Source organism: Taeniopygia guttata, chromosome 26, assembly GCF_048771995.1.
Source record: "Taeniopygia guttata chromosome 26, bTaeGut7.mat, whole genome shotgun sequence".
NCBI lineage: Eukaryota > Metazoa > Chordata > Aves > Passeriformes > Estrildidae > Taeniopygia > Taeniopygia guttata.
In genome coordinates, this window is record NC_133051.1 from 6,241,983 (window position 1) to 6,265,022 (window position 23,040).

At 49.2% G+C, this 23,040-nt stretch overlaps 2 protein-coding genes across 2 annotated transcripts; one reads left to right on the top strand and one right to left on the bottom strand.

Moving 5' to 3' along the window:
* The first annotated feature begins 103 nt into the window (after positions 1-103).
* PIGR (polymeric immunoglobulin receptor) lies at positions 104-12,336 on the top strand. Its single transcript, XM_072918860.1, has 11 exons — positions 104-212; positions 3,741-3,836; positions 5,184-5,513; positions 6,191-6,505; positions 7,091-7,414; positions 7,751-8,062; positions 9,439-9,559; positions 10,054-10,172; positions 10,620-10,739; positions 10,868-10,926; positions 11,757-12,336. The coding sequence occupies exons 2-11, from the start codon at positions 3,755-3,757 to the stop codon at positions 11,880-11,882; spliced, it is 1,908 nt and encodes a 635-aa protein (XP_072774961.1). The 5' UTR covers positions 104-212; positions 3,741-3,754; the 3' UTR covers positions 11,883-12,336.
* A 3,326-nt stretch (positions 12,337-15,662) lies between these two features.
* On the bottom strand, positions 15,663-17,821 carry LOC100221146 (interleukin-20). Its single transcript, XM_030291840.4, has 5 exons — positions 17,649-17,821; positions 17,491-17,556; positions 16,933-17,085; positions 16,477-16,551; positions 15,663-16,368 (listed from the first exon to the last, which is right to left on the bottom strand). Exons 1-5 carry the CDS (start codon positions 17,805-17,807, stop codon positions 16,291-16,293), a joined length of 531 nt encoding a protein of 176 aa, XP_030147700.4. The 5' UTR covers positions 17,808-17,821; the 3' UTR covers positions 15,663-16,290.
* Positions 17,822-23,040: the final 5,219 nt, after the last annotated feature.

Sequence of the window (23,040 nt, forward strand, 5' to 3'; positions counted from 1 at the left end):
GGCTCCCAGCCCCGAGTGGGCAGAGCTCACCTGGCAGCGCTGCTGGCTGTTGTTCCTTTAAGGCACAACAGGTGGACACGCAGGGCTGAAGGTGCAGGGAGTATTTAAAGCAGGCTGGCACTGCCACAGCCCCACGGGGACACAGGACACTCACAGCAGCTCCTGGGCTGGCCTGAGAGGGAAAGACAGAAGTGCCAGGAGGAGCCTGGAGTGTAAGTAAAGCTGCTTTGGCATCTTTGGGAATGCACAACCTTTTGTAGGGCCGTGCTGGGATGGGGGAGGAGAAGAACATGAGTCTTGAGCCACTTTTGAGGAGCCTTCTTCACATGGGAGGGAAGCAGCGATTTGGAGCCATTTCATGTTCAGAGTTCACTGGTGGAAGGCTGATTTCTTCTGAAAGAACCATGAGAACAGGCTTGAGGCAGTTATGGTTTCTTTTCTGCATCAGATTTTTAATATTTAGTTTCTGAAAAAAAATACCCAACATTAATTATTGTTACAATATTTGCATTAAGTTTTAACATACGAAATAAAAGTTAGCAATTATTACTGTAGCAATCTAAATTTTGCACTCAGCCTGAGGTTTTTACTGGCTTTTGAACCCCAACAGGCAGATTCTGAAATTTTAGAAGAGAATTGCTGCAGTTGTGTCCTAAAGGAGCTGCTTTAGAAGCTCCCTGAGAAGTTTGTACAGTTACAGGAGGATAAGTAGAACCTGAAGCTTCAATGAATGCACTGGATGTGGTGTCCTAAAAGTGCAATCAGAGGAGCCTGTCAGAGCCCTGTCCCACTCAGACCTGTGAAGGTGTGGGTCCTACACACCTGAATTCCTGCTCTGCAGAGGGAACATTCCTATAGATTTAATATATTTCTGAAGTACAAATAAACATCACCTAACTGCAATTGTTAATGAATCCTCAGTGGCACCATCCATCCCTCCAGACTGAGGTGAACATGTGCTCTTGGGCCATGGCAAGTTCCTGCCCCTTGCAGGCAGAGGAGAATTAAACTGAAATAATTTACTAGTGCTGAAGTTGGTTTCACTTTCCAGCCCAAGAAACAAATGACCCATGAAGGTCTGATCTGAAAAGCAACAGGTGGGTGCATGGAGGATCTGAAAGGAACATAAAATCAGGTCTTAGGTTAATGTAGAATGGATCCAACATCTGAAATGAACATAAAATGGAGCAGCACAACCTCAGCTGGGATTTCAGTCACTGCCATGAGAGCTGCCTGCTTATTCTATCTTATTTCTTTTCTGAAATATGTTGCTCATATGTTTAACTGACACAAACATTCTTAGTCCAGAGAGTCCCAAGCACTCCTAAAAGCTGCTGATTTCTTGGTAAATCCTGATAATCTTCAGCAAGTTCTACCTAAGTATTTCTGCTCACTGGATCACCAAATGAGCTCCTCTTATTTTTTCTCTTAGTATTGTAAAGGAGGCATCTGCTTGGAACAGGAAAAGTTTGTTTTCTGCACGTGTTTGGGTCAGCTCGATCTTATATCTGGAAGTTGATTACTCATTCTTAACCCCATGGAAATGGGGTGGATTGGTGGCTTTTCCCCATTCCACTGCAGAAAACAAAACCCATGGCAAGGCAAGATCAGCAGTGACCTTGATGAGTAGCTGAAGATGTGAATAACCCAGGATGAAATTTGTTGCTGTGCCCTTTTTCTGGGCACAGAAGCCTCCAGCACCTCCTCACAGCACAACTCTCTCTACAACAATTTGCATCTGCACAGTTTCCCCATGCGTCAAAAGGATTTGAGGGGGAAAATATTACCTATATATTAAAATATATAGAATATATACAATATATTACATCTATGTTATTATCTCTCAAGTATTTGAATAGCAGCACACATTCCACAAAAAGCCAGAAGGGATCCCGGGCTGGAGTGACAAATGTCACAACTAAACCTTCGTGTTTTGCCCATCCCATGTCACAGCCTTGACGCTGGTCATTGTCAGGAGCAGTAGTTAATATCTAATGGGCTGGACTGGGCTGATCCCTGGCAATCCCTGCAGCAGGAATTCAGCAGAATTTGAACTCTGGTGTTCCATAGCCAGACAGAGCAGCTGCAGGTTCAGGTTTGCACAGCCTTGGGGTCGGGCCCTGGTCTCTTCCAAATCATCATAGATCTGAAGATAATTCTCCTTAGGACTGACAGGATCCCAAAAGCACAACAGAAACATGGGGAAAGTCTTGTAGTGGATGAGATTTGGGAGAGCCAGCCTGGCCATAAAGCACTGCTGCTGGAAACCTGGAAAATACTAAAATGTAGGCATAAAATAGTGCTGGAAGGAAAGGTGATGGTCCCAACCCAGGTCCACAGAAGTGTCCTGGAAATGACCATCAGCAAGTTTTAAGGGTAAAAACACTAAAAACACATCTATAAAGAGGGACTGACTGAGGGGGGTCTGCCCTCCTCCTGGCTTTACACACAGCACTAAAATGTCCTTAACACTGAGTGGAGCTGCAGTGAGGTTTAGAGCCCAGCACTAAATCAAAAGAGAGAGTGGTATTGATTCTCAGAACCACATGAAGACAACAACAACAACAACAACAACAACAACAAAATTATCTGTCCTGAGTTGGAAAGCAAGAGGAAAGGTCATTATGTTGTAATTTTTCCATTTACATGTTAACAGCATCTGAGAAAACAGGGCTGGAGATAACTCAGAGCTGTCGGTGTTGGTGGTGCAAGAGCACAGGAGCTGCTGGTTCGGGTGGGCAGAGATCTTGGTAACCCTTCCAGACCTGACAGAACAACATGGGCTGTACCCCAAAACCGGCTGAACTTTTTGAAGAAATCAGAATAAGAGGTTATTTCAGCTTTGCCAAAATGGGCAAGGCTGAGCTGGGTCCTGCTTGCATCACAGGCTGGAGGGCAGTGAGGTGACCATCAGGCAGAGGAGCTGCTGTCAGCCAGGGGCAAACATCAAGGCCCTCTTTGTGCCACGTTGTTTGCTTTCTGCAGATTTTGTTATGTTTGCCTTGCTGGCTACTTCTGGGATGTGTTTGAAAGAGAATTTTTCATGCTCAGTGAGTTAATTATTAGCCATGGACAAGTGGCCATTGAGCATGGAGAAATCACAACACAAGGAAGAGGCACAACAGAGCACCTTTCATCTTAACAGGGAAATAAAAGTTTTTTTCTTCTGCCGGGAATTACCCTTAATAAAACTGTGTCACTTGATGCCCTGAAATCAAATTCCTCTGATTGTTTATAAGGGTTTTCCTTGGCACCCCTCAACAGCTCCTCTGGGTGTCTTCTATGAGCTTGGAACAGGCAGGTGGATCAAGAGGTGTGCTCAGGAAATGCATATAAAATCTGATTTTTGGAGGAGCAGAGCTGAGGTAAATCCCTACAGCTCACTCAATTCCTTGGCAGCTGAGGAAAGAACTAAAAAGTAGAAGGGAAAATATCATCCTTTTTCTCTTTTGTGTGTACCAGGGAAACAAAGAGAGTCAGGCTCCAGTCAGGAATTCTGTGACACAGGAAATATTAGGGTGCTGGGATCCACGGGCAATCCTGTTCCTGGGCAGCAACCCAGGCAAGAACAGAGACATCAACTCCCTCTTTCCCATCCAATTCCTCGACAGGAGAAATTAAAAACCATATTTTTCTAAACTTCACATAGCCACAGCCTTCATATCCTCCAAGCACTAAGATTATTAGATGATTAACATTTTGCAAATGTGATTATTCAAGATCTTCCATGTCTTTTCCAGGGAATGCAAGAAAAATGACTTTGCTGGCGTTCCTCCTCCTGCTCGCCTTGGTCCCAGCTGAATCTGCAAGAGGCAGACACCTCCCCGTGGCAGCCAGTGGGTGTCACCTGCCTGGGGCACAGGTTTTGGGGTGGCCAAGGACCAGAGGTGGCACTGGGGAGGGAGGAGGGTCTGGGTCTGTTCTGCAACAGGCTTAGAAAGATAAAAAGATAAAGTTAAAAAGATAAAAGTGGATGTATTTAATGAAGGGCCTTCAGGTACATTAAGGGCAGATGAAGCCTCTCACGAGGCTACACCCAAAATGGACAATCGCCATGAGTTTCTCGCAATAGAGGCCAGACAAAAAGTTAAAAATATAAAAGTGGGTGTATTTAATGAAGGGCCTTCAGGTACATTGAGGGCAGACAAAGCGTCCCATGAGGCTACACCCAAAATGGACAATGGTCAGGAGTTTCTCAGACTGAAATAAGTTTGGTCCATTTGCACACCAGAGGTTAATTCTGCAATTCCAGCTTCAGGTAACGAAGGCAGATACTCCCAGTTTGCTCCCCAAAATTCACTTTTGTTTATGCTTTTGGGGCCTGAGGCAGAGGGTGTCCTTGAGCTGCAGGCCCAGAGGGATTGTTTTATCTGACCACAATGTGAAGAGAGTTTCTAACACTTCATGTGGGGCTCAGAGTTCTACAGCAGCGCTGTACAGGATCTGAAAAATAGAAAAGCTAAAATCTGAAGGCATCATGGGGAGCACCTTTATCTCTCAGGTGCCCCTTGCTGCCACAGGACCTTGTGGGCAGTTGAGGGGCATACAGGGCACTGTCACCCTGATTCTTAAGATTTTCTAAAGCCTTCTGAGTTTACATTCTGTTAGAAAACTTTCTCAGATGTCGCTGTCGAGGCAGGATGGGAATGAAGAGACCCAGATCAGAAGGCTGCTGAGAGTAAAACTCCGGTTTATTCAAAATATGCTGCTCTTTTATACAGAGCTTTGTGAGGACCAAATTCATTGGTCCTGAAAACAACCCACACCATTGGTGCAAAGTGCTTGACGCACAGTGATAGAACTTAACTATAAACAATGTGAAAAACAAGAGAGATAAAGCATTATTTACATTCTTCTCCAGCTCTTTCCCAGGCTTCTGCCTGGCTAGAAATTCTCACTTTCTCTCTTTGACTGAATCTGAGTCCCACACGCACACAATTTTCTATAAGCAACATATTGTTTTGCAGTCCTTCATAGGGGTGGAGAAACTTGATGTACTAGTAGTTCGTCCAATGTCTTTGGAGAGGTGGCCCATTCACTCTCCAATCCACTGTCACCTTCGGAAAAGTATAAAAGTTAGAGTCAGAGAATAAACCTCCTTCTTCTTTACCTTGCAAATAGCAGTTGTGCTTTCACGTGTCCTGTAGTGCCAGGGCACTGAGCCCAGCCTGTTCTCCCCACAGTCTCCAGCCCCGTGTTCGGCCCCCGGCAGGTCTACGGCGTGCTGGGCGGCTCGGTCACCGTGAGATGCTTCTACCCACCCACGCCGGTGAACAGACACGACAGGAAGTACTGGTGCAGGCAGGCGGGCTCCGGCTGTCCCACCGTGGTGTCCACCCAGTACGTGGCTCCTGCCTACCAGGGCAGGGTCGCCCTCACCGACCACCCGCAGGCAGAGCACTTCCAGATCAACATCTCGGCGCTGGAGCTGGGGGATGCCGGCACCTACCAGTGTGGCGTGGGGGTCAATGGCAGAGGGCTGTCCTACAGAGTCACCCTCAGTGTTGTTGAAGGTAATTACAGCCTTGGGACTCCCTAAAATATCATTTTCTTTGTGTTTTCCCCCCCTCTCCCTCTTAAACAAAGCTCCACCGCTGGCCTGTCCGGTGTGTTTTACCATTTAAATATTTATCTATATCTATATATATTGCCATATTATTATATTCTGATATCTAGAGTAGTGCTGTGCCCCTAATACACAAGAAGCCAGAGTTCATTGGGGGATTTATGGTATATCACCATTGATTTTAAAATGGGAAACTATTATTTTTATTGAAGTTAAGCTTCCTTGAAAGCATCTGTCACCACTGTTTACATAACAGGAAGAGTTAAATCCTTGGATTGTTCTTACAGAGAAATAAACAACCTGTCTTTTGATGTGTGAACAGGCTTTAAAATGTTATTTACAGGCATAATAAAATGTGTATGTATACACATGTTGTACCATAGATCAATTTAGTTAATTATTTAATGGAATATGCACTATACAATATTAAGAATTTGGCTGTGTTACAAGTACAGTGGGCATCAATTTAATTTGTATTTTATATGTTGCTGTATTTGCTTTAAACCCATGCACACACAAAAATTTTAGCTGTATGCACTAGTGGATATATTATTTATGAACAGAGAGAGCTGCAGGGGCTTTCAGGGAGGGCTCATTTCAGCCCCTGACTGTCTCTGTGCACAGCCCCACCTGTTCCTGAGACACCTGAGCTCTTCTACGTGAAGCTCCGCAGCACCTGGACCGTGACCTGCGGCTTTGGGGAGGACACTGTCGAGATGAAGAAATACCTGTGCAAGAAGGAGAAGGAAGGCTGCCGGAACATTATTAACAGCTATCAGGAGTTGGGCAGCATTCAGCTGACTTTTGAGGAGCCTCCAGGCTCGTTCCGTGTCACCATGACTCAGATGGACTGGGAAGATGCAGGAGTGTACTACTGCGGGGCCGGTGAATATGGGAAGGACAAAACAAGCAAGGAAGTGGAGGTGTTTATCTACGAGGGTGAGCTGTTTTCCCCTTCCTCTCTCCCGCCTTTCAGAAGCATCACCAGCACTGTCACTTTATTTAGCAAGAATTTGAATTTCTCTTTGCTATTATCCTATTTTCTCATCTACAGACTTCTTTTTATTCATTTAACCACCTGTAATGTGCTAAACCATCACCAAATAAAGCTTGTGTCCAGACTTCGCCTTCCCAGAAGTGGATAGCTCTGTTCCCCAGCCCAGAAATCACAGAGACAAATTCCACTCCCCCAGTCTGAGGGAATCAAGCTGTCTCTTCAAGTGCCCAGCTCCTTAAATCTCAAACTGACAGAGGTAGATGGTCCCTCTAGCAAAGGGAAAACAGCTTTGGAATATCTGTGCACAAAGCCAACAACACTCAGCAAATTTGGGTAAAAAGCAAGGCCTGACTGACCCTTTAGGATGAATTCCCACCAGTGCCAGGACAATCTCCTGATGTTTGGGCCCCTGAGCTTTGCCTGACCTTCCTTTAGCTGTAGCAGCTGATAATATTGATTTTCTTGGGAGGGAGCCCCATGGACACAAGTGAGACTCTTATAACTGCTCATTTCATTCTTACCAACAGACAAAACTTTCCCTCACTTGAAGACCGACATAACTGCAAAAAATGGAAGTTCAGCAACCTTCGAGTGCCCCTATGAGCCTCTAATTGATTCCGCCACGAGGTTCTGGTGCAAGCGGGATGGCAGGATATGTAACAGGATCATAGACAACAGTGGCTTTGTGGCAAAAAAGTATGAAGGAAGAGTGGCCGCGTTTGAGAACCCTGAAAACAAAACTGTCACTATCATCCTGAACCAGCTGCAGTACAAGGACGAGGGCTTTTACTGGTGCATGTCAAATGAGCTGAGGGAGCAGCAATCATCAGCAGAACTGAGGGTTGTAGCAGGTAAGAGCCGTGCACAGGCAGTTCTCTGCCTGCCCAGGAGGCACAGAACCACCCCAAGTGAGCAACCTGGCTTTTGGGGAAGAGATGTGAGCTCCGAGCCTGAACTCACCCCAGCAGCTTTAAAACTGTGCCAGAAAGTTTCAGTTTTGTGGGAATGCGCTCACAGAAAATTCTCATGAAGTATTTCTTAAGTCTTGCAAGAAAAGAACCATAAACAGCACCTTTAATTTTAATTTAGCAACTCAAGGAGCACTTTCCCTCCAAGCTCCATCTGAGGTGCTGACTGCCACCCCTGACGCCTCTCCCAGCAGCCCTGATGTCCTGTTTGCCTTGCAGGACAACCTGCGCTGACGGGAAAGAAGGAGGTGGAGGCACGAGTGGGCTCGTGGGTGAATTTAACCTGCTGCTACCCCTGCACGTACTCCTCCTACGAGAAGTTCTGGTGCAGGTGGAACGGCACCGGCTGTGCCATGCTGCCGGCGCAGCCGGGGCTGCCGCAGCCGGGGGACACCTGTGGCCCGTCCAGCAGGACGCTGGTGCTGAGCCTGGGCCCGCTGGCCGAGGAGGATGCGGGCTGGTACTGGTGCGGGCTGAAGCGCAACGGGCTCTTCGGGGAAACCATGGCCGTGCAGCTGCGGCTGAGCGCAGGTGAGCTCCGGGCAGGGCTGGTGCGCCGGGGTGCACCGGCAGCCCGCACCTCCCGGCCGGGGCACAGCACCGCCTGCGCTGCGCTTTGCCTTCAGGGCTTTCCTTCTCTCCCTTTGCACTTCCCACTCATGAAAAACCTCTTTCAGTCTAAAACTCACCGCTTGCCACAGCAGTTTTACCTTTAACCCTGTGCTGATGAATTTTTCTTATTACAATGTAATATTTTATTTTATAATATATTTATTTTTAATAATTAATAATACTTATAATATTATTATATATTATATACTATTCTATTCTATTATATATATAATAGAATATATAATTAATATATAATTTATAATCTATAATCTATAATTTATATTATATACTATATACTATATACTATATAATATATATCATATACTATATACTACATACTATATACTATATACTGCATAATATATAATTTATACTATATACTATATACTATATACTATGTACTATATACTATATCATATATCATAGATAATGGATAATATATCGTATATAATATATAATATATAATATATAATATATAATATATAATATATAATATATAATACTACATAATGCATAATACATAATGTATACTTATTATATAATTAATTTTAATAAAATAATCTATAAGTATGTAATTAATTATGTATAAGCATTATTATATTATCATTCACTAATAATAGTTATTATTTTATAATAATATAATCTATACTATTATAATAATTTATTATATTTTATTTATTTCATAATACATTTATTTAGTTTAGGCAACATCTGGCACATTTCAGGTGAAGAACTAATCAAGTTCAGAGATCTTGCTCCTGAGGGAACTTCTTATCTTAATAAAATGGAGCCAGTGAGGAGCAGGAGAGGCTGACACCAACAGCAAGGGGCTTAGTGTCAGCTTTGGTGGAGTATTTTGGAATTGAAAAGGTTTTTTGGTGGGGAAAATTGTTAGAAACAAAGAATAGAGCTCTGGTTATCTGATATTTACCCATCTTAAGTGGGTGATGGCCAAAATGAAAATAGGGTCCAAAATGTCATTGCTTTTGGTGGGCAAAGAGCCAGGAATAAAAAGCAAAGCAAAGAGGCAAGATTTGATCTGGAAATATTAGAGACAGAACTTAGAAATGCAAGACTTTTTCAAAAGTTCATAGGCAGAGAGAACCTACTTGAGATTTTTGCAGTAAATTATTTGGTGTGAGAGCATTTCAGGCCTCAAACCCTCCTTTTGAAGAGCCTCTCATGGAGAGAAAAAACCCGCAGCAGCTCCATGTCCACCAAACACACCCCAGCAGTTTGTGTGTCCGGCTCTCATGCTGCTGCTCTCTCACCCTGCTCCTTCTCTGGACACACAGGGAGCGATGCCAAGCTCAGCCCAGAGTTCCTGGATGTTGATTCCAGCCGTGACCCTGGAGCTGCTCCCCCAGGAGGAGCCCACAGCGATGCTGAGGTGCGAAAAGGAGCTGCCCCAGAAAGGTTGGTTCTCTCCATCCCCTGCCTTTTATCATTTTTGTGGGGTTTATATGAACTCGTTGTGTTTGTACACCCTGTGTGTGTTGTTTAGCAACACACAAAAAAATCTTGTCCCCAAAGAACTTTGCTCTAAATGTCAGAGAAGATAAAAAGTGACAGCAAAGGGCAAGATGAGTCACAACTAATCTCCAATTCAATAAAATAGTATCAGAAGGAAATTATTAGAAATTCCAGGTACAAAATAACTGTTTGAAAGCACTTCTGTTAATATCAGAGAATTTTCCTTCATGTATTTATAACCCAGCTGCTGATGTAGCTGTTTCAGCCCAACCTCAAGCCTATATTTTTATTTGGGTCTTGTTTTATTCTGTGTGCTGGAATCCAGTTAATTGATTGAATTGCATCATGCTCACTCAGAATTACCATCCTACCCAAATTTAGCCTGCTGGATTTTCATGTGCATCATTCTCAGTGAGATCTTTCTCCCTCTGTTCCAGCTCTGATGAAAGCCATGGCTCCAACACTCTGGGCTTAGTGCTGGGCCCTCTTGCTGGCCTGATCCTGATTGTCGTGACAGCTTTTGCCATTGTCAAATACAGACAGATGAAGAGATCTGGTGAGTCCCTGCCTCTCTGGGCTCTCAAGGAACAGCAGCAGCATTGAGTTAAACGTGCTGGGCTAGCTGCTCTCTTGGTACCACACCAGGATGGGCAGGAAGGTCCTTGTTCCTCCTGTGACCCACCCAGAGAGCTCCAACCCCCTGCTCCTCACACTGACCCACCCACAGAGCTCCAACCCCCTGCTCCTCACACTGACCCACCCAGAGATCTCCAACCCCCTGCTCCTCCTGTGACCTACCCAGAGATCTCCAACCCCCTGCTCCTCACACTGACCCACCCACAGAGCTCCATCTCCCAGGGTATCCAGGCTGGGACAGAGCCCAGCCCTCCGTGGGCTTTGCCCATGGTGCCACAGCATCACCTGGCACAGAGGGTTTGGGTTGTAATGTGCTCTCACCCACTCTGAGCGAGACCTGAGGGATTTTCCTCCTCCCTCTCACCAGACCTGGTGTCCGTGGGGAGCTACAGGACGAACATCAGCATGTCAGACTTTGAGAGCGTGAGGGACTTCAGTGCCAGCAACTGTGTGAAGGAGAGCCAGGAGACCCCCATGGGAGGGGACGGTGAGTGGCTATCCCCAGCCCAGCCCCGGGGTTGGGGGCAGCCCTTCTTTGCTGAAATACCCCACAAAAGCCACAGAAACACCTGCCAGCCACTGCCCCTCCCAACACCTTCCTTTCTCTGCCTGCAGAGTTCATCACCACCACGGACACTCTGGAAAGTGCTGCCGACACAACAAAGGCAAAAAGGGTAAGGGGAGGCAGGAGAGAGGCCACTGACCTGGGAGATGTGGCCACAGCCCTGCACTCTGCCCCAGAGGGGCTCTCTCCTCCCAGGGACTTTATTTATAACAGCTGCTCTCCATTTTACCCAGATCCAGCCCCCGCTGCAGACCAGTCCCCGTGAGTAGGGGGGTCTCACCCCTGTCCTCACTCCCTGTTTTAGCAGAGACATTAACAGCAGCCACTTTGCTTCAAGAAATAAACCAAGGCAGCCCCAGGCAGCGTCAGGAAGATTGAGTTTGTTACCAGAAATATGAATCATTGGGATAAGCAGATGGCTGGAAACCACCATATCCCACTTCTCAGTAGTTCAGGGTGCACAGCGGGCTCTGCCATTGCAAGGGCTGAGATTTGCTGTGACCTCTGCATTTCCCTAATTTTTTCTGCCTCCCCTCCCCTGCCCTTAGGTAAGATCATGGTGCAGAGGCCCCATTTGGCAGTAGCTGCAGTGCCAGATTCAAGCCTGTGCTTTTCTAAGTCCCTACCAACAGGAGAGGCATGGATGCTGTAGGTGCCAGAAGCTGAACTGGAGCAATCAAGGAAACTGTCAGGACACCAGTAAAGCCCAGCAGCTTTAGGACAGGGAAGCTGGATGCTAACACCCACGGACAGGCTTGCCAAGGAATCCCAAACCTAAAAGCTTTTGCGGTCTCCCCAGGCTGATACTCACATCAGCACCAGTGTGAGCCGCTGGATTGTCCCACCCCTGCAGTGTCCCTGTTTTATCCTGGGATATCCACAGAGTGCTGCCTTTCCCCTGCTGCCCATCCCCTGACTGTGTCCTCCTGTCCTTCCCAGAGCTCCAAGGAGGACGCTGACCTCGCCTACTCCTCCTTCCTGGTCACCTCCAGCAGCATCGCCCAGGGCAGCTCCGGAGGGGACAGCGCTGTCCTGGACCCGTCCCCACCCCAGCACCGGGACTGAGGGGAGGTGGCAGCACCTGGGACTGGCCCTACCTTGAGGATCACAGTGTCAGCAAACACTGCTCATTGCTCCCACAATTTGCTATAGCTTCACCTGGTTTTTTGCTTAAATTCAGCTTCGAGTGGTGATTTAGGAGGAATGGTTGCATGCCAAGGGGGGCTGGAAATGCAGGTCTGAGTGAGGAGGTTGTGCTGGGAAACAGCAGGAACTTGAGTGGCTCACCTGACCCACAGCCCCTGTTCCTACACTGGGCTCTCAGAGGCCAGAAGGAGCATTGTGGGGAAAAAAAAAAAAAATCCCATTTTCTTTTAAAGGCAGCTGGAAAACCCTTTAGAACAGCATCTGATGCTTTTGATTCCCCTAAGCTTCCCTGACCTGAGGGCAACACCTGCAGGCCAGACATGTCTGGAGTGTTTGTGTGCGCAAGCAATAAAGAATCCAGTGGCTTTCAGCAGACTGGGGAACTCAGGATCTGTGGGTTATCACAGGAGAGCCCACCCAGAGAAGTGCAGAAAGGGTGGGAAAAGTTGAATATTCTACAGATAAAGCAGTGTAGGAAGAGGTGACAATGGCAGGCTGGGTCATCTGGCCGACACTGAATTTCACTGAGGATAAACACAAATTATTCCTGAATTGTGCATTCCAGAATTTCCCTGAGGATGAAACACAAATAATCCCTGACTTGTGGACTTTCAGTGCTGGGATGAGCAGGGCAGCATCTCCTTCCTGCTCACCAGCTCTCACATCCACCTTGCACCTTCCTGCCAGCGCTCAAAGGGAAGGAGGGAGGGCTCACCTGCCGCATCCCCGGGGCTGCATCCCCTCAGCTGCGCCGTGGAAGGGGTTTGGGTCTCGGGACAGGTGTGGAGGGGCCGGGACAGGTCCGGAGGAGTCGGGACAGGTCCGTTATGGGATCGGGACAGGTCTGTTATGGGATTAGGACAGGTCTTTGAGGGGCTGGGACAGGAATGAAGGGGTCAGGACAGAAATTAAAGGTTCGGGACAAGTCCGTGAAAGTGGCTGGGACACGTCCGTGAGAGGCCGGGACAGGTCCGTGAAAGGAGCCAGGACAGGTCCTGAAAGAGGCTGGGACAGGTCCATGAGGGGCTGGGACAGGTCCGTGAAAGGACTGGGACAGGTCCGTTATGGGATCGGGACAGGAATGGAGGGGCGGGATGGGTCCATGAGGGGCTGGGACAGGTCCATGGAAAGGCTGGGACAGGTCCGTGAAGGGACAGGTCCGTGAAAGGGGCCGGGACAGGTCTGGGGAAGGAGCTGGGCCAAGTCCGTGAAAGAGGCCGACACAGGAATGGAGGGGCCAGGACAGGTCCATGAGGGGCTGGGACAGGTCCGTGAGGGGCTGGGACAGGTCCATGGAAGGGACTGAGACAGGTCCATGAGGGGCCAGGACAGGTGCATGAGGGGCTGGGACAGGTCCGTGAAGGGACAGGGACAGGTCTGTGAGGAGATAGGGACAGGTCCATGAGGGACTGGGACAGGTCCATGGAAGGAGCTGGGCCAAGTCTGTGAAAAAGGCCGATACAGGAATGGAGGGGCCAGGACAGGTCCGTGAAAGGGACCGGGACAGGTCCGTGAAAGGGACCAGGACAGGTCCATGAGGGGCCAGGACAGGTCCATGAGGGGACAGGACAGGTCCGTGAGGGGACAGGACAGGTCTGTGAGGGGACAGGTCCATGAAAGGGACCGGAACAGGTCCGTGAGGGGCCAGGAGTTCGTGGAAGGTGCTGGGACAGGTCTGTGGAAGAGGTAGAAGCAGGTCCGGAGGGGATAGAGATATGTCCGTGCTGGGACTGGGATATGTCCGTGCTGGGACCAGGTTATGTCCGTGCTGGGACCGGGTTATGTCCGTGCTGGGACCGGGATATGTCCGTGCTGGGACCGGGTTATGTCCGTGCTGGGACCGGGACAGGTCCGTGCTGGGACCGGGACAGGTCCGTGCTGGGACCGGGATATGTCCGTGCTGGGACCGGGTTATGTCCGTGCTGGGACCGGGACAGGTCCGTGCTGGGACCGGGTTGTGTCCGTGCTGGGACCGGGACAGGTCCGTGCTGGGACCGGGACAGGTCCGTGCTGGGACCGGGTTGTGTCCGTGCTGGGACGGGGACAGGTCCGTGCTGGGACCGGGTTATGTCCGTGCTGGGACCGGGACAGGTCCGTGCTGGGACCGGGACAGGTCCGTGCTGGGACCGGGACAGGCCCGCGCCCGCCCGGAGCCGCTGGAAGGGAGGGAATGCCTGACTCAGGTGCAGCAGGAAAGGCGTGAGCCCGGAAAGCGTCCCCGGCGGGCAGCAGCGGGAGGAGAACGCTTGGGTTTGGAAATTTCTGAGAGGAGAAAGCCCCTTTCTCTCTCCCTTTGTCAATCCTCTTCCTCCTCAGCCTGCCCCACGGCGTCCTTTCCCCAGCTCCGCTCCTCCCTCGCTGCCCTGGGAGCCCCCGGGATGAGCTGAACTGCGGCAGGGCAGAGGAGCAGGGGCTGGAGACGGGGTGGGCTGAGCATCCTGCAGCCCTCAGCTGCCTGCTGTGCCCCCTCTCCTTCCCACTGCTGCCACTTAATTAATTGTTCCTATTGCAATGTGTAGCATCATTTAGTTTAGGCAACATCTGGCACCTTTCAGGTGAAGAACTGACCAAGTTCAGAGATCTTGCTCCTGAGGGAACTTCTTATCTTAATAAACATGAAGCCAGTAAGGAGCAGGAGAGGCTGACACCAACAGCAAGGGGATTAGTCTCACTTTTTTTGGAGTTTTTTGGAATTGAAATGGTTTTGGGTGGAGAAATATTGTTAGAAGCAAAGAGTAGAGCCCTGTGTATCTGATATTTACCCCTCCTAAGTGGGTGATGGCCCCGGGCTGCTGCCGTGCCCTGCAGTGGGGACAGAAGTGTAAAGTGCTTGGTTTAGGTGAAAGCACTGAGGCAGGCATGGACTGAGCACACAGGGTGAGCTCGATGCATGGGGTGAGCTGTAATGATTGTGACATGAGCTGAAGGTGTGGGATAAAACCCTCGAGCTGTCATCCAGATCCATGAGGAACTCACCAAGCAGCTCCTGCTCCTTCAGCAGCTGCCAGCTGATTTCCTGTGGCCAGGGACGAGCTGTGGCACCTCACTGCATCCCAGCACCATTCCCAGGGGTTGTTCTTCAACAGAGAATTGTGGAATGTCCCAGACCTGTCATTCCTGAAAGAGTGATGGAGCTGACCCGTCAGCTCTCCTGAGCACTGCCAGAGCATGGTGAGATGTGTTCACCTGTCTGTGCCCTGACACCGGGACAAATGAAACCCATGGGAAAGTGAATTAACAGAATCAAAGCCCTGAGAAGCTTTTATTTGGCATCAGCAAATATCTGCGGGAGGACAGTGAGCAGTCAGAGATCTTTCCTTTGAAAGTGAATCACCAAATGTCACCTCAGCCTGACACTTGTGCCACAGGGAAATGCTGGTGCTGTCCCCCAGCTGAGATTTAGGGCACTCAGTGGGGACCAGAAACACCCAAAATGGGAGAGAACAGACCAGAGCTATAAATAATGCCCAGTTTGGGGGACAAACTGAGGGGATTTAGCAGCACTGAGGTCTGAGTTTGGTGGTTCTGGCATGCCCAGGAGGATGCATCAGCCCTGGCATGCTGGAGTGACAGCATCTACTGTAAGAGGACACCACAGAGAATTCAGAAAGTTTCACCAGCAAGAATCATATAATTCCTCAGAATTTTGACAAACAGACTCAGCACAGTTTCAAGTTGGGTTTATTTATGGTCATCACAACCAATTTCCACAAAACTCACTACTGAGTGTCAGTAAATTGCTCAATACACTCAAGAACCTTTTTCTATTCAGCAACCACACATCTTGCACAGAAACATTTTTACTGATAAGGCAGAAAATAACATCTCAAAAGGAAACACAGGTTTCTGAGGCCTGACATACCTGCTAGGACCTGTTCTTGGAAGCATTTCCCACACTGTACTTCTCATTTCAGCCAGATCCATCGGTGGCACAGCCCTGAGACCGAGCCCAGGTTTATGCACCAGAGTCCTCCCAGCCAGCTCTCAGCACTCATTCCCCACATTCCCTAAACAAAATATCTGTAATTTAGACAATAATTTTATGACATGATCACAGCTTATGTCTGCCAGCAGGAGAAACCCTTGTGGGTTTTCCCTGGGAGCATCCTTTGGTAGCAGCGAGGGCGATGCTGATTTCATCAAACTCGTTATTTCCGTTTTAATGAAGACTCTGCTGATGTCCCTGGCTGGCAAAGCTCTCCATGCTTGCCTGAATGCAGCTGGAGCTGCTGGGGAGCTGCACTGATACAGTGATTTATTGTCCCTCTCATCCCTGCAAAGCCCCTGCAGCTCCTCAGCACCGCCCGTGGGTAATTAACGCCGCCCGCTAACGAGATTTCTCCATCCAGTCCAGGAGGATGTCCAGCTCCCCCAGGGATTTCATGGCTGCAGATGTGACATTCAGCTGAAATGATACAGAAAGGAATGAGCTGTAAGCAGACACCATCAGTACAAGGCAACATAAAGAGAATTAAATATCTGCGCTAATTAGCAGGCTCAGTCACCAACTCACCCCTTCGTAGTTTGCAAGTATTTGCTTGAATTTCTCCGTGGATTCCTCCCCACACAGGCAATTATTCTGCTCACGCTGGAAAAACAAGATTAATTCATTAGTCTGGGTAGTTAATTTTTAAAAATAAGATTTCAATTTCTGATTTTGCTGGGTATCATAGACTGAGACACTGTGGAACTGTGGGAAAGGCTGCAGGTCCCTAAATCAGGCTTTAGCTCCCTTGACAGACACAAGGACAGGATAAATTTTGGGTTTAGGACCAACGGGAGAGTTTGCTGGTGAGTGGGCAATTATAAAAATCTCTCAGTGGACAGAACACTCTTCACACCACTCTGCTTCGTATTCTCATTAAAAACCATTAATAGAAATAGAGACTTTGCAGCTTTATAAATCTCCCAGGTTGGTTTATAGATGAAATATTAAGAGATGCAGACTGGAGCAGAAGCCAGCACTTACACACTGCCCGAGCTTCCTCCTCGTGCTGAGGAAGGAGTTGGCAATGCTGCTGATTTTCCTGTTCACAAACGAGTCCTCGGTCCTGCAGTGCTTGAAAACCTTGTCCACGTAGAAGGTGAAGAGCTGATAAGTGATGCAGCATCTGTCTGAAGACTTAGAAAATTAATTTAATGATTAAAAGTTCTTCCAAAGTGTGCAACCTGCACTCACTCTCTGGGATAAAGCATCTCTGACAGGAAACTGGTGGTAGCTGAGCACAGCAGGACAGTTTGACTCAGAGAAAGCTTCTTCAGTGGTGCTTGATTGAAGCTGATAAAATAGATGGGAAATCATTTTAGGCTGATTTTCCAGGAGATTCATCCTCAGCAAGTCTCACAAAATAAAACCAGCTGATTTTGCAGCTGGGTGTGAGAGGCTGAGACCCAGACAGTGGCTCCTGCCCAGGGCTTTGGGGTGTGAGAAAGCTGAAAATTACTGATTTATGATAGATTGCACTTCTCAAGGTCACATTCACCTGCTTTTGGATCCCAGGAGGGCTCCCCAGCCAGGGCCACCTACCTTGACCTTGTGGAGGGAGTGAGGGTGGGACAGGATGCTCAGGGTCCGGATGGGGTCTCTGGATTGCTGCGGAGAGGACGGAGATGGGCAAGGAGCTGCTGGCTCCAGAGGGGCTCCAGGGGCTCCCCCAGCCCCCCAGGAGCCTGGCAAATACTCACAATATTGGCTTTAATTGCTGTGAAGCCAGCCCTGATCTCTGTCATGCTGATGGAAACCCTGCAGGCTCCAAAGTGGAAGATTCTATCCCCGGCTGTGGGCATCAAATTCATCCAGCAGGACACGGAGAAGAGGCAGAGGAACAGAGGGGATCCTCTCATGTCAGCTGCCTGGGAGAGCTGCCCAAGCAGGAGAATATTCCTCCTTATTTTCCTAAATAACACAACTGTGATCCATATGAAACTACACATATTTTATTTAAAACTTGTACATCTGTATTAAAAGCCCCATACTCATTACTATCTCTTACCCACTTCTTTTTTCTCCCCATCAACAAGAAAAAAAATAATAAAATATTTAACTGAAGAGCTCAAAAAGAAAAGGAAAAATAAATTAAATATCAGTTAAAAAGGCATCTAAATAAACAGTTATTCTGAAAATATGTTATCAGGAAAATAAATACAGTGAAATTAAATTTTTAAGTCTAATGACACAGAAGCAACAGGAGGTAACTGACTGAAAGTAACAGATCCCAAAGCCTTATCCCAAAAGAAACCAGCTTCCGTCTGGAATAGCAATAAGTCAAACACAAATTTTGTAAGCACTGAAAATTAAGGTTACTGATTAAAAAAATATTTCAGAGATAGGAATAGAAGGGAAAACCCAAAAGGACACAGAGCAGAGGGATAAATTCAGTATCTTACCTTGCTCTTTGGTGTGGGTTCACCTCTCTCACCAACATCTGGCCTGGAGAGCTCCAAAGGAGGCGTTTTTATCCCGGTACCAGGAGGAAATAACTCTTGGATTAACTTTTGGGATTTTTCTTGCTTTTCCCAGCGCATATTTCCCTCTGTAATTTGCTGAATTAATGAGCTCATGCAAGGGACCAGCTCTCTCTCCCACAGGTGTTTCCCTCACCTACGGAGGCGGGAACTCTGGCATCAGTGCGTGGGTTTTCTTTTGGGAAGAGGGATGTGAACTCCCAAAATTAGGGACCGTCCTTGGGGTCACATCCCCAAAACGCCCCAACATGGAGCAATGCTGGCAATCCCCTGCTGGAGAGGGGCCGTTCCCAGCTCCTCACAGAGCTGTTGGGATGTGGGAAGCTCAGTGGCATCACCCCAGTGGTCCCAGCACTCCAGGACTTCTGGCAATGAACCTGCTAGAAGTGGTGAAACTCAAGTCCGGGGTTTTCTCCATCATTGTTCTGGCAAAAGTGGCCTTCCTCTGCCACTTTCAGGGAATCCTGGTCCTACATTCAAGGAATCCTCCTACCAGGTTCAGGGAATGCTGTTCCAAATTTCCTCAATTCCTGGACACTTCTCCATCCCGTGTCTGTGGTGTTGGAGACACACAGAAACACGAGGTCAGGGGTTTTGGAGGACACAGCTCCCATCCTGCTGGCAGAAGAAATGATTTCCAAAGTCAGAGGGGATTCAGGTGATCAGCCCAAATCTGCCACCCTGCAGAAGGACAGAAATTCCACTGACAGCATCCCAAGCCCCCAGCGCAGTGGCTCGGTGACATCCGTGACCTCCTCACCACGAGCTTTCCCTGCCGAGCAAAGCTGGTGCAGCCAAGGAGCAGAGACGTTCTCCTCCCAGCACTGCAGCCCGGGCTGTCCCCAGGGAAGCAGGGTTTGTCAGCTGGGGCACGCTGTCACATCACAGGGATGTGGCAGTGCTGGTGCAAACCCCAGGCCCCTGTGCTGTTGGCTCCCAGGCTGGTTTGGATGTTCCTGCAGCCCCTTTGGAGAGAGCTTCATTCAGTCTACAAACAAAAACGTGCAGCTAAATAAACTCCCTGGAGTTTCTGGGACCAGGAGGAATGGCCAGCTGGACTTGGAGGGTGCTGGGGTGGCAAAGTCACCCCTCTAATGCCAGAGGAGGGGTGGATGCTCTGGAGCAGGTTCCTGGAGCAGCAGCCCCAGCGTGTCCCTGTTGCAATGCAGGTGTACCTTGTGCCTGTGGGCCAGGGCTGTCCTGCACGTATCTGCTGGGTGACTAATTAATTTATTGATAACCAAGCTCGGTCTTGAGCGGAGATCTGTCACTAGGCAAATGGATTTTCTGCCCAGGCTAGTCAGGCTGTTGCACACAGGGTTGCTGGAAGTGCCGCAGATGAGCCCAGCGTGCCTCCCTCACCCCGCTGGAAAGCAGCCAGAGGGCAGGGCCCAGGCTGCAGCAGGTTGGATTTGCCCTGGCTGAGGTGTTGGAGGGGTCTGGGCTGTGAATCCTCCCCCAGATCCCTGCAGCTGCTGCCTGGAATTGCAGCAAAAGTTTTGCTGGAAGCAGAGGAAGTGGCAGAATTCCCGGGAGCCCGGTGCACACCCAGCAGGGTGAGGAAACAATGGAAGAGGCAGTGAGTTCTTACTTCATTATGTAAATGGCAGATGACATGAAAGGATTTCTTTCGGGCTTTTTTTTCCTTTTGGTAACTGAACTGACGCCCAGGATGGGTCAGCCAAGTGCCAGAAGGCAAGGAGGAGACGTGGCTGTGGGGGAGGTGGAGGAGAGATGCTGGGATGATACAGGAGCAAGAGGGAAATGTTGGATTATCAGAGTCCAGAGCCTTCTACAGGTCTCTGGATGTGTCCCTCCGCCTGTCTATTCTGTCACTGACCTTCTGCAAAGCAAAAGAAACAGCAGGACCCTCAGCACAAGGGCAAGGAGGAGGAAAACCCCATCGGGGTGGGGAACAACCCTGAGAGATTTTCGTTTTGGGGTTTTACTGGGTGTGAAATGGTGGTGCTGGAGCACCCCAAGTACTGGACGTGGGGGATGTCCAAGGGCCTCTCATTTCAGGGCAGAGGGGGTGGAACCAGCAGGGTTCCCAGAATGGTTCGGGCTGGGAGGGACCTCACAGACCATCTCATGTCCCATGGCAGGGACACCTCCCACTGTCCCAGGCTGCTCCAAGCCCAGTCCAACCTGGCCTTGGACACTTGCAGGGATCCAGGGGCAGCCACAGCTGCTCTGGGCACCCTGTGCCAGGGCCTCCCCACTCTCACAGGGAAGAACTCCTTCCCAAAATCCCATCCATCCCTGTCCTCTGGCAGTTGGAAGCCATCAGCACACATTGGACCAAACCCAGATGGAAGCAAATTCTCCCAGCGTGGCTCTCCCCAGGCTTTCATCAACCTGCCAGCTCCAGCAGCATGAAATAACCTCAATAAAACAGCAAACCATCCCTCTTTTGCTCTGGGAAGGAAGAGGGAAAGAAGGAACAGGGATTTCTGAAACTCAGCCCTGTGACGCTGCAGATGAGCTCAGTAAAATGGGAAGTGATTCCCGCAGGCACTCGGGGCACAGTTAAACCTTTGGGGCACTGCAGCGCTGGGAATGGGGCAGGGAAGCTCTCCTCTCCCCAGGAACTCTTCCAGCTAACTGGGAGGGCTCCTCCCTCGGGTTTTATGGCAGGCACGTTGTGACAGTGCTTTCCAAGGCTAGTGATGGCCCAACTAACAAGCAAAGGCAGCAGAGAGGGTGTGAGCCAGCTGCCCTGGTGCTCAGGAATTAAAACTCAGCCCTGGGTGTCATTAACTCGTCTGAGAAATCATCTATGCAAAGTGGCGAGCAGCGCATCCCACATCACACAGACACAGAAGGGACTGAGCCAGGACCAGGGAGGGAATAGCCCCAGAGGAGCTGGAGAATAACCCTGGGAGGAAGGAGCCTCTGGAGCTCGGGATGTCCCCAGAGAAGATGGAGAATAACCCTGGGAGGAAGGAGCCTTTGGAGCTCGGGATGTCCCCAGAGAAGATGGACAATAACCCCGGGAGGAAAGAGCCTTTGGAGCTCGGGGTATCCCCACAGCGCCGCGGGGACGATGCTCAGCCCCGCCCGGCACCGCTGTCACCGTCACTGTTGTGGTGACAAAACATCTCCAGGGCGACAGAAAGCACCGGGCTGCGGCAGACACGGGGCTTGGGGCAGTGACTAACACGGGACACGGTTCTGGAGAGCCCTGGAGCGTGACAGGGACCAGACACTCGGAGGGGACAAGGCACTGACTCACCCCCGGCTGGTGGCGTTGGGAAACTCAGCCCTGCTCCATCCCCTGTGGTGCTGCTGGGAGTTACTGCGCTCCTGAGCCTGCCCTCAGCCAGCTTAACTAATCCCCGATAATTCATTTCAAATCATTCATTTCATCCTAAAAAAAAAAATCCTTCAAGAAGTTATCATCGAGCTGCTCTGATCCTCTCTCAAGGGCTGGTCCCAGCTCACGTTTCACATCAGGTTTCCAGTAAAGTGTCTGGGGGTGATAGGGCAGTTTCAATAGCGCCTTTCAAGGCACTTTTTGTGCTCTAAGAAGTTCTGATAATACTCAACAGCCCAGCTTGGGTTTGACATTCTTTGTCATCGCCCCTATTTCACAGCAGCTTTAGGTAAACCATCGTTTCAGATATGAGCCTGATAATGGTTTTTCTCAGGTCCCCAGAGCCAGAGACCGTGAGTGAGAGAAATGCTCCTAGAAGTTTTCATCAGGAAGAATTAAGCCTTAATAACAGCATCCAGCAACAATATCTGGGCTCAGGAATACCCGGTCTCCTTCAGGAAAAGAGCTGCAAAAACCAACTCAGCCACATGAAACAGAAATGACTGTGGGGTGTTACACGTGCCCTGATAATGCTGTAGCTCACCAAAACCCCTGTCAAATTCTATTTTCAGCAGCTGAAGAAAATGTTTCTACGTGGGTTTTTTTTTGTTGAGCTGTTTGTCCAACAGTTTTTCTGCACTGGAGTGATTTCTTTGACACCTGAAGTGATGCCACTTGTGAGCCAGCCCTGCCCTCTGCGTAGCTGGGTGTCAATGAAAAGGTGAAACACAATTCTCAGCTCCTTAAAAATCAATATTTAATTGCCAAGAAATCCCTGTCCCTCCAGTCCAAAGCCAAACCGTGGTTTGAAGGGGTGCTAATCTGGCACTGTCCTCCTGAACCAGGCATGGAGAGAAGCACCTACAGGTGCCACCCCTGATGTCACCCTTTCCATGAGCTTGGCGCTCTCTGTCATGGAAACGCCCTCTGCCAGCCCTGAGGCTCAGACTGCTCTTCTCTCTCTTAATTAGTGCAGCTCGTTATGGGCAGAAAGCTTGGCCAGGGCCAGCTCCAGCCCTGCCCTCGCCCAGCCCCAGCTCTGCAGTGCTGCTGACAGAAGTACAAAAACCAATTTTTTCTCGATAAACTCGACAAATGAGTCAGAAAACACCCAGTGAGGAGGTTCTGCCAGAGAGGTACATCGTGTTCCCTCTCCTCAGTCACGTTTTGAGCCTCAACCCCTTGAACAATTCTGAAAACCAAACGCTGGTGCTGCCTTGTAGGGAGCAACAGGCTGAGCGTGGCTCAGGGAAATGTGGATTTATTCAGCTGAGCTCCAGGAGGCATCCAGAGCCA

Bases quoted from the DNA above. Each gene is read 5' to 3' on its own strand.
- PIGR (XM_072918860.1), top strand. From the start codon at position 3,755: ATGACTTTGCTGGCGTTCCTCCTCCTGCTCGCCTTGGTCCCAGCTGAA. The intron at 10,173-10,619 runs GTGAGTCCCTGC...CCCTCTCACCAG, and splicing joins CAGACAGATGAAGAGATCTG to ACCTGGTGTCCGTGGGGAGC. The intron at 10,740-10,867 runs GTGAGTGGCTAT...CTCTGCCTGCAG, and splicing joins GACCCCCATGGGAGGGGACG to AGTTCATCACCACCACGGAC.
- LOC100221146 (XM_030291840.4), bottom strand. From the start codon at position 17,807: ATGAGAGGATCCCCTCTGTTCCTCTGCCTCTTCTCCGTGTCCTGCTGG. The intron at 17,557-17,648 runs GTGAGTATTTGC...TCCTCTCCGCAG, and splicing joins CAGCAATTAAAGCCAATATT to CAATCCAGAGACCCCATCCG. The intron at 16,369-16,476 runs GTGAGTTGGTGA...GTATCATTTCAG, and splicing joins TACTTGCAAACTACGAAGGG to CTGAATGTCACATCTGCAGC.